This window comes from Dipodomys ordii, unplaced genomic scaffold, assembly GCF_000151885.1.
Source record: "Dipodomys ordii isolate 6190 unplaced genomic scaffold, Dord_2.0 Scaffold142, whole genome shotgun sequence".
In the NCBI taxonomy this organism is placed as follows: Eukaryota; Metazoa; Chordata; class Mammalia; order Rodentia; family Heteromyidae; genus Dipodomys; species Dipodomys ordii.
In genome coordinates this window covers 4,024,977-4,038,516 of record NW_012267358.1, presented here as the reverse complement: position 1 = coordinate 4,038,516, position 13,540 = coordinate 4,024,977, and the positions used below count along the sequence as shown (strand labels likewise).

The 13,540-nt window shown below is 41.8% G+C and overlaps 1 protein-coding gene across 1 annotated transcript in view; it reads right to left on the bottom strand.

Moving 5' to 3' along the window:
* Positions 1–1,837: 1,837 nt before the first annotated feature.
* Positions 1,838–13,540, bottom strand: part of Taf1 (TAF1 RNA polymerase II, TATA box binding protein (TBP)-associated factor, 250kDa) — an 87,542-nt gene continuing 75,839 nt past the window's right edge. Inside the window, exons 35-38 of the mRNA XM_013031615.1 lie at positions 11,465–11,590; positions 10,122–10,275; positions 8,776–8,953; positions 1,838–2,879 (exon numbers count right to left, since the gene is read on the bottom strand). Coding sequence (XP_012887069.1) covers positions 2,660–2,879; positions 8,776–8,953; positions 10,122–10,275; positions 11,465–11,590 — 678 coding nt within the window. The 3' untranslated portion in view covers positions 1,838–2,659. The remainder of the gene's footprint in view (positions 2,880–8,775; positions 8,954–10,121; positions 10,276–11,464; positions 11,591–13,540) is intronic.

Here is a 13,540-nt window from a genome sequence, read left to right as displayed (position 1 = left end):
TTTTTTCTTTTTGCTTATGTGGTGCTGAGGAATCGAACCCAGGGCCTCAGGCATGCAAGGCAAGCGCTCTACCACTGAGCCACCTTCCCAGCCCTGTCCCTGAGCTTTTTGCTCAAAGCTAGCATTTCACCACTTGAGCCATAGTACCACCTCCAGATTTTTCTGTTTGTGTGGTACTTGGGATCAAACCCAGGGCTTTAAGCATGCTAGGTAAGCACTTTACCACTAAGCCACATTCTCAGCCCCAATGATCACTTTTTATTAAGCTCAGGCATGAATATCTCACTCCTTCGAGATCTTAAGTTCACTGCAATTAGAAACTATATTTTCTGTATTAGCATGTGTTGCTGGACTGCTAGGTAAAAACAGATGATTTGAGCCAGGAGCCAGTAGTCTATAATCCTATAATTCTAGCTACTCAGGAGGCTGAGATTTGAGGATTAAGTTTGAAGCCAGGCAGGAAAGTAAGTCTATGAGACTCTAATCTCCAATAACTAAAAGCCAGAAGTGGAGCTGTGGCTCAAATGATAGAATGCTAGCTTTGAACAAAAGCAGCTCATGGTTCAGGCCCAGTTCAAGCCCTAGGAATGTCGTGTACACACTTACACACACAAAACCACCACACAAACACATATACATACAAAACCAAAAATAGATGGTTTAATAGGAGCTTGGTGGTACATACCTGTAATCCCTGAGGCAGGAGGATCACAAGTTTGAGGCTAGCCTGAGCTAAACAGTAATACCCAGTGAGACAAAAAGGTGGTTAAAGTTGAAATCAATGAATGAGTATCATAGACCAATCCAATCTTCCAAATTATAATTCTAGAAGCCACCTCCCATATTTCTTTTTCTACCTCAAATGCCAGTGAGTCATGAAGTCCTGTTCATCATACTCTCTCTAAAGAAGACTTAAATCCATCCCCTCCTCTATTCCAATGTTACAGCCCTACTTCAGAATCCATTCCCCCTTTCTTGAACTATATTTGCCTCCCTCCAAACCATTATCCACACTATTGCTGGAATTAAAATTTTTTATTACAAAATAATACATACTTATAAAATCCAAATACAGAAATAAAAACACAATACCTACCCAATATACATATAGCCACATAACCTTCCTTCCATTCTCATTTTCCAGAGGTTATCTGTGTGAGCAATTTAGCACATATCCTTTCATACCTTTCTCTATGCATACACAAGCATATATAAATACATGAATATAACACATGATCTTGTCTTTTACAAAATGGGATCATTTATGTCTGTTACATGACTCAATTCACTTAATCCACAGAAAATTTCTAAAACACAAGTCACTCCAACTAGATTTCAATTCTCATAATATAAAATTCCTTCATTATCACTCATTATATAATATTAATTATAAAAACTCATGACAATATGCTTCCTATACATTTTTCAGTCTCATCTTGAGTCATTGAAAGATTAAAACATAAGTCACCTAAATCCTTTCTGAAACAAGGCAGGTACAAATGAACAAACAAACAAACTACGAACACACTCTGTTATTTCTATATTTTGGCCTTTTCACCATCATATACTCTGCCTGGACTTTTCCATCTGGCAAGTTTGTACTAGTTGGTTCTTCAATAACATCTAAAAATTTCCTCTAGAAAGCCTTCCCTGGCTTTTCAAATAGGATCATACTTCTATTATCCCCTATACTTTACAGCTAGCTTCCAAGTTGCACTTACCTCTCAGTTCTGTAATAATTTATTTATGTATTTTGAATTCCACCCCTCTTCCCCCAATTTGATGGTGAGCTCTTCAGGTAAAAGGCATGTGTTTTTGCATCCTACAGGTCTGATTGTGCTTATCATGCAGCAGATACTGAGTAATGTTATCTCTGGAGGATTTTATGATTCTGGAAACATTACTGAGCATCTGATTCTTTGCAAAAACTATATCTTAAGAATGAGAAGAAACAGAAGGTAAGTCTTTGCCCTAAGGAACTCACCACTTTCCTACCTTTTCCCCTGGGGGAGGAAGAATAAGAACACATTTACATGGCAACATATCATTTCTTATATACAAACTGTTTAAAAAATGTATAGTTATTTGCCTCAAATCCATTTAGGAACAAGGCATTGAATGACCACGTAAGTAAATAACAAACTAGATAAATGGACAGTTTGTCCAATAGGATTGTTTTTAAGTGTAGCATAGAGCTCACCAAAACCCAATTCTCTGTTCTAGCAGGAGGGAGGGGAGGGCTCTCACCTATTCCAGCTTGCAAATTAGAAAATGAAATGACACCATGCTTAGATGACTTCTAATACATCAGGAGGATATAGTTACTATTTACTATTCTTTCATAATGTCTTCTCCATCCTCAGGGAAAAATTATGCCAGTATCAATAAATGGCATTCATGGATGGCAATGGAGAATAGTAAGGTTTCTTTCTTTTTTTTTTGTTAGTGCTAAGGGGAAGGAAGTTGCTTTAAATCAATAGGTGACACTGCCCCAACAAGATCAGGAGAGGTGATTATTATCATTTACTTATTATTAAAAGTAAAGTGTTAAATCTATAATTTCAGGATCAGACATTGTACAAATATAACAAATTGGGGAAAGGTGAATCACCTAGGCTGGAGAACAAGGAAGGCTGACTAAGGAGACCCAAAGGAATCCTCATTCATCAGAGTCCAAGTCACTGTCCCCAGCAATGGAGTGGAAATCCTCACTGTCCTCCTCGTCCTCTGACAGGTGGACCTGGCTTAGTACACTTGGACCAGAGCGCTGCTCTTCCTCCTCATCTTCTTCCTCCTCTGATACCTCATACCCACCGATGCTGCTGAAGCTTGTGTCTTGGGTGTTCGACTTGGGATCAGGCTCCTCATAGCTCCCATAACTGAGAAGAGAAACATGTCATCTCTCAAGCTCGGGCACCACCCTCTAGCTAACCATTCCCATTCTCAGCACCACCAAGGGATCAGCCCATCTCACCTCCTCTGGACACTAAGGTTACTGGTTCTGGACTATTCTACAAGACCCTGAGAGAAAAATGATCCCGTGCCAAAACATCAACTTTCCAACTTCATATACACAAGAACCTGAATGAAAGTAACTCTCCTACACCTGCAGGACACACACTGCCAGCTAGCATGACCAAAAATTCTCTGACAGCCTGTTTCATCTACCAGCTAACAATGTCATTCACTTATGTATCAGAAATTAGTCAAAGATCCTGATGGTTTTCTCTTCAATGTTATCATGCCTCTATCTCATTTCCATCCCCACTCTGCCTGTCTGGGCTTAGTCCTTTAATGTTAGTTCCTGTAAGTCTTCATGCCTCTAGTCTTTTTCTCCTCCAGTTAACTCGTCACATTTCTGCCAGAGTGCTCTTTATTGTTTGTTTGTTTATTCTTAATTTTATTTTTAAAAAATCACACAGATAATGCTCGTTCACTGATTAAAAAAATTAGAACATCAGAAAAAAGTCATCAGTAACTCCATCATTCAGAGATAATCTTTTGGTATGTGACTTTCCAATTTTTTTCTATGCACTTCTGATGCTTAGAACAGTTTTATTTACAAATGAGATACTCTACGTATACTTCAGGAATCCGATTTTTTTTTAACTAATAATTATAATGAACATCTTTCTGTGTCAATAAACAGAAGTCTATAGCATAACTTCAATAGCAGCAAGGTATTCTGCTGTACGGCTGTAACATGATTGTTTTAACAGTCTCATATTAGGACATTCAAACTGTTTCCAGCTTCTCCACTATTAAAAACAATGATGCAATAAATATCCTTATACAAACATCTTAATGAAGGTATTCCATTATTTCTGTAGAATAACTTCCTAGATAAGGAATCATGGAGCCAAAGGGGATGTACATTAACTTTTTAAAATGTACCATTACAAATTGCTATACTTCTCTCCCATCCACCCTGCCTTATCAATTTACATTATTATCAGAACTTTGGGACTGTCTTTCTTCCTCTTACCTTTCCAACCCTGGGCATTATTCACCTATATTTTCACCAGTCTGATAGATCAGATCAAGCTACTCTCATTTAATCCCTGCCTAAAACATTCAGATCCTTTATAATCTGGTCTTTACTACCACTTTTTTTTGTGCTGGTCCTGGGGCCTGAACTCAGGACTTGGGTGCTGTCCTTGAGCTTTTTTTTTTTGGTGGGGGAAGGGGTCCGGTCGTGAGGCCTGAACTCTGTGCCTGGGTGCTGTCCCTCGGCTCTTCAGCTCAAGGCTAGTGCTCTACCACTTGAGCCACAGCGCCACTTCCGGCTTTTTTTTCTTTTTTCTTATGTGGTGCTGAGGAATCGAACTTAGGGCCTCAGGCATGCAAGGCAAGCACTCTACCACTGAGCCACCTTCCCAGCCCTCCTTGAGCTTTTTTGCTCAAAGTTAGTGCTCTACCACTTGAGCTGTAGCTCTACTTCTGCCTTTTTTGTAGTTAATGGGATAAGAGTCTTATAGACTTTCCTGCACAGGCTGACTTTGAACCGTGACCCCCAGATCTCAGACTCCTGAGAAGCTAGGATTATAGGCATGACCCATCAGTGCCCAGTTTATACTATCTCAAATTTAAATACACAGACACACAGACACAGACACACACACACACACAGACACACACACAGACACACACACAGACACACACACACACACACACACACACACACGTTTTTATTTGGTCATGGGGCTTGAACTCTGGGCCTGTGGGCCGTCCCTCAGCTTATCAGCTCAAGGTGAATACTCTACTTGAGCCACAGGTCCACTTCCAGTTTTCTGGTGGTTAATTGGAGATAAGAGTCTCATGGACTTTCCTGCCTGGGCTGTCTTTGAAGGGCGACCCTCAGATCTCAGCTTCCTGAGTAGCTAGGATTATAGGTGTGAGACACTAGTGTCTGGCACTCTTTAAATCTTTTTTGATGCCAGTCTTTGGGCTTGAACTCAGGGCCTGGGCTCTGTCCTTGAGGTTCTTTCTGCTCAAGGCTAATGCTCTACCACTTGAGCCACAGCACCACTTCCAGTTTCTCCAAGTAGTTTAGTGGAGTTTCATGGATTTTTCTGGCCCAGGATAGCTTCAAACTGCAATCCTCAGATCTCAGCCTCCTCGAGTAGCTAGGATTACAGGCGTGAGCCACCAGCACCCTGCTTCTTTAAATCATTTCTACTACATGAATGGTGGATATTACATGCATCAGTCAAATGCTCTAGTTGACACCAGACTACTTGTATTCTCTAAGTGTGTTTTATGATCCTAGATATTGTGTTGTTGCTGGTCTCTAGAATATCCTTTGCTTTCTTTCTTTTCTTTTTTTTTTTGTCAGTCGTGGGGCCTGACCTCTGGGCCTGGGTGCTGTCCCTCAGCTCTTCAGATCAAGGCTAGTGCTCTACCACTTGAGCCACAGCACCACTTCCAGCCTTTTCTGTTTATGTGGTGCTGAGGAATTGAACCCAGGGCCTCATGCATGCAAGGCAAGCACTCTACCACTGAGCCACCTTCCCAGCCCTCCTTTGCTTTCTTATCTATCTAGTTACTATTCATTTTGGCTTGGTTTTTCTCTAATCAATTCCCTTTCTCATCACACTCTAAGTCCCAGAAAAATCTTGTGGTTGTTTGCCACAACAGTTTTCATGTTAAACCACAATTACCACTTTTTATCTGTTTTAGATTTCCTGTTATTCTAAACTACTTTTTTTTGGTGGTGGTGTTTTGATGCGGGTCCTAGGGTTTGAACTCAGGGCCTTGGTGCTGTCCCTGAGCTTCTTTTGCTCAAGGCTAGTACTCTACCACTTGAGCTGTAGCTCTACTTCCAGCTTTTTCGGTAGTTAGTGGGAGATAAGTCTCATTGTAGACTCTCCTGCCCAGGCTGGTTTGAACTGTGACCCTCAGACTTCAGCCTCCTGAGAAGCTGGGATTACAGGCATGAGCCATCAGTGCTCAGTTTATACTATCTCCTTTAAATCTTTTTTGGTGCCAGTCCTGGGGCTTGAACTCAGGACCTGGGCTCTGTCTTTGAGTTCCACTTCCAGACTTTTTGGTAATTTATTGGAGATAAGAGTATCAAGGACTTTTCTGCCTGAGCTCACTTTGAACCTTAGATCTCAGACTCCTGAGTAGCCAGGATTGTAGATGTGAGCCATTTGACATCTTAAAGGAAGGAAAGAGCCACATCTTAGGTTGTTTTACTTTTTTTTTTTTTTACTGTTTTTGGGGCTTGAACTCTAGGCCTAGGCTTTATCACTGAGGTCCTTCTCAAGGCTAGCACTCTACCACTAGAGCCACAGCTCCACCTCTGGCTTTTAAAAAATCTTATAGGCTTTCTTCTCAGGGCAGGTTTGGAACCAGGATCCTCAGATCTCAGCCTCCTGAGTAACTAGGATTACAGGCATGAGCCACTGGTGCAAGTTAGTTGTTATTTTTTTGGGGGGTCCGGTGGTGGGCCTGAACTCTGGGCCTGGGCGCTGTCCCTCAGCTCTTCGGCTCAAGGCTAGTGCTCTACCACTTGAGCCATAGCGCCACTTCCGGCTTTTTTCTTTTTGCTTATGTGGTGCTGGGGAATCGAACCCAGGGTCTCGGGCATGCAAGGCAAGCGCTCTACCACTGAGCCACCTTCCCAGCCCCTAGCTGTTATTTTTATACTTAAAATATTTTCCAGTTGAATAGACCAAAAACTGCTTGCTGGCTAGAGATCTTATATTTACATTAAATCCAACACACCAAAGCCAAATTCTTTTTTTTTTTTTTTGTCAGTCATGGGGCTTGAACTCTGGGCCTGGGTGCTGTCCCTCAGCTCTGTCAGCTCAAGGCCAGTGCTCTACCACTTGAGCCACAGCACCACTTCCGGTTTTCTAGTGGTTTACTGGAGATAAGAGTCTCAAGGACTTTCCTGCCTGGCTGGCTTTGAACTGCAATCCTCAGATCTCAGCCTCCTGAGTAGCTAGGATTACAGGTGTGAGCCACTGGCGCCTGGCTCCAAACATTTTATACTCTCTATTTCTACTCTAACTATTCTTCCTCTTTCCTATCCCAATGGCAGTGTCATACATTACCTATCTCATAACCACATCTCCTAAATTCAATTGATTTATCTTCTAAATACCTATTAAGTATGTCCCTCATTTTCCTGTCAGATTTCTGTTGATGTCCTTATTATTTGTTTAATATTTCCCAGTAGGGGATAAATAACACTTAGCTATTTATCACAAACATTGATTCCTTTGCCTTTTGTTTTTCTTTGGGGCAGAGTGGCAAGCTCCGACTAGCCTTGAACTCAGGATCCTCCTGTCTCAGTCTTTGGAGTACTGCAATTATGTTCAAGTTGCTACCATACTTGGCAAGTTCCTTTTTTTTCCTATTTTACTGCTGGTTCTGGGGCATAAACTCGGCCTGAGTGCCATCCCTGAGCTTTTTTTTGCTCAATGCTAGCACTCTACCATTAGAGACATGGCTTTACTTCCAGCTTTTTTGGTAGTTAATTGGAGATGAGTCTCATGGACTTTCTTGCCTAGGCTGGCTTTGAACTTCAATCCTCAGATTTTAGCCTCCTGATACCTAAGATTATAGACATGAGCCACAGGCACCCAGCTGACTTCTTTTTTCTTAAAAGTAAAGAGTCCTTACAGGACATGATTTAAATGTCTTAACATGCTATTTAAACTTTTCCACAATACAATCTCTTGCTACTTCTAGAGTCTCAACTGTCCAAGAACCAACTACCCTCTGTCCCCATCTGCTGTTTTGGCAGTACTAAAGGTTGAACTTAGAGCCTAGTCCTTGATGAAACTGGCGTGACATCTCTGAGAGATGACCCTAGACCTGCTTTTCATGGGTTATTTTTAGGATAGGGTCTCTCTTCCTACCCAGGCATATGCCTTAGTAGTAATCCACCTAATTTTAGGCTTTTCATCATCACCGGAATCACAGGCATTTGCCACAGAATCTACTTGCCTTCTGTGGAGATGGAGTCTTGTTGACTTTTCTGCCTGGGCTGGCCTGGCACCACAATCCTCTCAATCTTGGCCTCTCATGTAACTTTGGATGACAGGCATACACTACTGTATTTAGTGATTCTGAGAAGGGGTCTTACTGGCCGAGAACTGCAATCTTTCTTTTGTCAGGCTCCTATGTACTTAGAATTACAGGTGTGAGTCACCAGTGCCTGGCTCAATCTCCCTTTATTCTCTGAAACACATTTTATGTCATGGTTCTATGCTTTTGAACTTACTATTTCATCTGTAAAGCCTATTTACCTTCTGACATAACATCTTCTTAGAATTCATCCTTTAAGGCCCAGTTCAAATGTTCCTTTGTCTGTGAAACTTGAGATGATCCTGCCTCTGTGTTCTCCTGGCACTTTGCACTTACTTACACTTTAGCTTTTTATTGTGGGGGTTGGGGGTAGGGGTGAGACAGGGTCTTGCTATGTAGGCCACATTGGCTTAAACTTGTTACATAACCCAGGTTGGCCTTGAAGCTGCTTTTCCTGTCTTGGCCTTCTGAGTGCTTGAATTATAGGTATGCACCACCACACCCAGCTCATAACATTGTATTTGTAATAACGTGTGCAGTCTCTTTCACTAGGAGAGCTCCTCAAAGGCAGGACATGTCTTGCTCTTCTGTGTATCCCCAGAGCCTCTCACAGTGCCTGGCCTTAGTAGGTACTCAGAAAATGTTTGATGGATGAAAGCAATTTGATGCTTAGGCCCCTTGACATCATAGCTGGGCACTGATGCCACAACCCTGTAGCATGTTGCTGCAGATTACCTGATGTTGCTATCTTCCAAACCATGAGAAGTCTCCCCACCGTCTCCCTCATAGGACATCATACTTTCTTCATTTTCCATCCCCATCCTCGTGTTCTCCTGAAGCATGCGGGGCTGTTTGGGTCTTATACCACTGGTTCCCACATCAGAGTCACTTCCACTTTCACTCAGCTGAATAGCTGTAAAAAGACAGATTCTGGTTCATTAATAGATAAGCTTCATGGAGAAGGAATGTGGCTTAGTGGTAGAGTATTTGCCTACTATACATCACATGAGAGAAAGGAGGGAAAAAAGAGAGGAAAGGAGATGAGGAAACATCTTTAGTTTGGTCTTCCAAAACTAGTTTCTCTCATATATCTATACAAGCATTCATTGTACCTGTATTTAACTCAGAGGTCTCTGTCTCTTTTCTGTGTGTGCTAGGGCTTGAACTCAGGGCCTGGACACTGTCTCTGAGCTTTGTTTGTTTGCTCAAGGCTAGTGCTCTATCACTTGAATCACATCTCTACTTACAGCTTTCTTGGTCCTTAACTGAAGATAAGAGTTTTAGCTGGGCAATGGTGACTCACACCTGTAATCCTAGCTACTCAGGAGGCTGACATCTGAGGATAGTGGTCCAAAGCCAAAGCCAGCCCAGGCAGGAAAGTCTGTGAAACTCTTATCTCCAATAAACCACCAGAAAACCGGAAGTAGTACTGTAGCTCAAGTGGTAGAGCACTAGCCTTGAGCTGAGGGACAGTGCTCAGGCCCAGAGTTCAAGCCCCACAACCGACAAAAAAAAAAAAAAGTCTTATGACTTTCCTGCCTGGGCTGGCTTTGAACTATGATCCTCAGATCTCAGCCTTCTGTGTAGCTAGGATTACAGGCGTGAGTCATGGGCACCCAGTTTTAGCCTTTTCTTTCAATGATGGCTCTCTATTACTTAAGCCAGAGCTCTACTTCCCACTTTTTGATGGTTAATTGGGCTTGGCTTGGAACCATCCTCATATCTCAGCCTCTCAAGTAGCTAGAATTACAGGCAAAAGCCACTGACACCCAGCCAACAAGGTATTTTCTTAATTTTCCTTCCCTGTTGCCAAACACAACATTCTGTTTTTACCTTCAGCAAACATCCAAGTGAAAACAGCTACTTGGGCACTGCCTTTTACACTGTCATCTTTTGTGTTTTTTGTCTGTGTATCTTTACCTCCTCTAAGTCCATTCTGAGTGCTTAGTATTCTATTTTATTAATGGGACTTCAATAAGAGGGAGCTTTTGATATAGCATATGTGGCCAAGAGCCTCTTATCCAGTCCTAAGGGTGCTATTTGAGCTCTACAGAAGCAGAAGTGAAGTAGAAAGACTTTACCAGAGAAAGGGTTATCGCCTTCTTCATCAGTTCCAGCATCTTCCTCATCATCTTCTCCTTCAGACATAAGCAAATCCTCATAAAGGACACTAGATTGAGGCTGTTGCACAGTTCCTTCTTCATCTGCAACAGCATCATTTCCATCTTCACCTTCCTAAATGAAATCAAGTAAGGGTCAGTGTCCACCTACCCTATACCATTGCTTGCAGCTTGCTGCCTCACAAGTTGAATCATTTTGGTGGATGAAACTTGTTTAGCTCATTCCAAGGATTGAAGTCAGACTATGGAGACCCTTTGAAATCACCTTGGGATTTGGCCTGCCCTGTACTGTTGGCATTCCTATCATATAAGGGCATTAACATAACCATACTCACTGGGGCTAGAATGAAATCTCAGGTTTCCCATCCTCCTCTTGCTCCTGCTCATCATACCCTGCAGTATCTATATCAATTTTTTTTTTTTTTTTTGCCAGTCGTGGGGCCTGAACTCTGGGCCTGGTCTCTGTCCCTCAGCTCTTCAGCTCAAGGCTAGTGCTCTACCACTTGAGCCACAGCACCACTTCCAGATTTTTCTGCTTATGTGGTGCTGAGGAATCGAACCCAGGGCCTCATGCATGCAAGGCAAGCACTCTACGACTAAGCCTACTTCCCACCCCATCAAATTCTTCCTCACTCAGACTACATTGGTCCCGGTATATCTGAGTAAGAAACACAAATGTGCCTACAGGAGTTAATCAAGGTTTTTATTTGTTTTGTTTTTTTGGTGATGCTCCTTGGGCTTGAACTCAGGGCCTGGGTATTGCCCCTGAGCTTTTGTGCTCAAGGCTAGCATTATACCACTTGAGCCAGAAATCCTCTCCAGCTTTTTTTCCCCCTTAAGTTTATTGGAGATAAATGTCGTATGGACATTCCTGCTTGGGCTGGCTTTGAATAGCAATCCTCAGATCTCAGCCACCTGAGTAACTAGGATTATTAATGTGAGACACCAGCACCTGGCTGCCAGTCATCTTTTTTTCCAGTCCTGGGGCTTGAACTCTGGGCCTGGGAACTGTCCCTGAGCTCCTTTTGCTCAAGACTAGCACTCTACCATGTGAGTCACAGCACTACTTCTGTTTTTTTTTTTTTTCTGTGATTAATTGGAGGTAAGAGTCTCATGGACTTTCCTTTCTGGGCTGGCTTCAAACTGTGATACTCAGATCTCAGAATCCTAAGTAGCTAGGATTATAGGCATACGGCACTGGTACCTGGCTGCCAGTCATCTTTGATGTATGTCAAATGTCACTTTTCTACCTTTGAACTTCCAGACATAGCAACAATCTCACAATGAGAAAAAGAACAACTTACCTGTATTACCTGCTTTTCTGGTGTAGCAGTGGGAATATCCAGAACAGACAGACTACTCTCATCTTGAAATACAGAGGCATCTCGAGACATACTGAGGGATGTGGTAGTATCATACAAATCAGGAGGCTATGGCATAAAACACGAAATTGAGCTTCTACTAAGGGAACAAGTTAAGAAACAGAGAATTCCCCTTCAAACCATTCACTGTAGAAAAAGGTCATGCAGAACAATACAGTTATAGAAAAAGAGTTCAGCATAGCTTTATGGGCAAAGTTTTTGGAATTTTACAAATGTTGCCTATACTAGCAAACAGGCACCCTGAGTATGTGTTCAGAAGCCTAATGCAGAAACATAGAAGCTAAGGGACAAGTTTATGTTTTACAGCTTCTCTAGTTATAAAGCTACTTTCTCCTAAGTCTTGTATTACTGTCTTTAGGTCCAAGATTTCATTATCAGCACTCATTTGTTTATTTAAAGGTTATATAGAAGAGTAAACAGAATAAAGGAAGTTTAATCCAACCAGAGCATGAAATGGCTTGACAGTTCATGAGCTTGTCAGAAGGTGCTACAAAACAAAATGGTGTGGTGAAAAATCCATGGGCTTTGGAATAAACTGCCCTCAGTTTGAGTCTTGGCTCTACTACTTACTTGATGAACAACTTTAACAAATTACTTCATCTCTCTAACTCTTGGTTTCCTACACTGCAAAGTATGGGTAATGATGTCTAATGCACAAGAGTATAGTGATAAAGAGATATTTATACCTATTATTTGGTACACAACAAATTATAGATCCCTTCCCTCTTAACTCTAAGGAGAATAGGAATTTAGTAAATGGCTATACAGTGATGAGAGTGAATAGATACAATGTTCATAACATAAAAAGAACAAGACACAAAACCATATTGATGAATTTCATTTTAAAAGGATCTATAGCCAGGTGCTGATGGCTCATGCCTGTAATACTAGCTACTCAGAAGGCTGAGATCTGAGGACCACAGTTTGAAGCCAGGCTGGGCAGGAAAGTCTGTGAGACCTTTATGTTCAATTAATCACCCAAAAGCTGGAAGCGGAGCTGTGGCTCAAGGAGGAAGATCACTAGCCTGGAGCATAAAAGCTCAGGGACAGAGCTCAGGCCTAGTTCAAGCCCCAGGATTGGCACAAAAGGAAAAAAAAGGCATCTAAAAATACACCACAGATATTAAAACAAAAATTTCACCCTGGGAGATCTTTTTTCTGAGTGACAGAACAATTAAGAAATAATATTTCTTATTTGTATTTTACTTGCCCCCAACCAACAGAAAACCTAGATATGAGTCATGTATGGTGATGCACACCTGGAATCTCAGCAGTCAGGAGACTGAGGGAGGAGGATCACAAGTTTATGCCTAACTTGGGCTACAAAGTAAGATCATCTTAAAATGAACAATGGTGGGAAGTGGCACTGTGGCTCAAGTGATAAGAGTGCTAGCCTTGAGCTGAGGAGCACAGGGACAGCGCCTAGCCCAAAGTTCAAGACCCATCACTGACAAAAAGCAAAAACAAAAAGAAAATGAACAACAGTGACAAAAAAAGTTAAATTAAGTATTACTTTATATTTTTAGGAGTAAATAGACAAGAAAGACTGAGAAGAGGGGTTTTAGAAAAATAGAGGCAAAACAGAATCCACAACATTACAGAGCAGATAAACCAATATAGAACAGAAAGGAAAATGAAGAACCTTCTGCAAAATATTAGGACAGTAAGGAAAGTAAGAACCATGGGAAACTGCAGGGTGAACAGTGGTAAAGTATTGAGCTGAATGCATGATGTAAGTGGAAATACTCAAGTGAATACACATTATTGAAAACACCATTTAGAAATGGAAAATAACGGGGCTGGGAAGGTGGCTCAGTGGTAGAATGCTTGCCTTGCATGCATGAGGCCCTGAGTTCGATTCCTCAGCACCACATAAGCAGAAAAAGCTGGAAGTGGTGATGTGGCTCAAGTGGTAGAACACTAGCCTTGAGCTGAAGAGCTGAGGGACAGCACCCAGGCCCAGAGTTCAGACCCCACAACTGACAACAACAAAAAGAA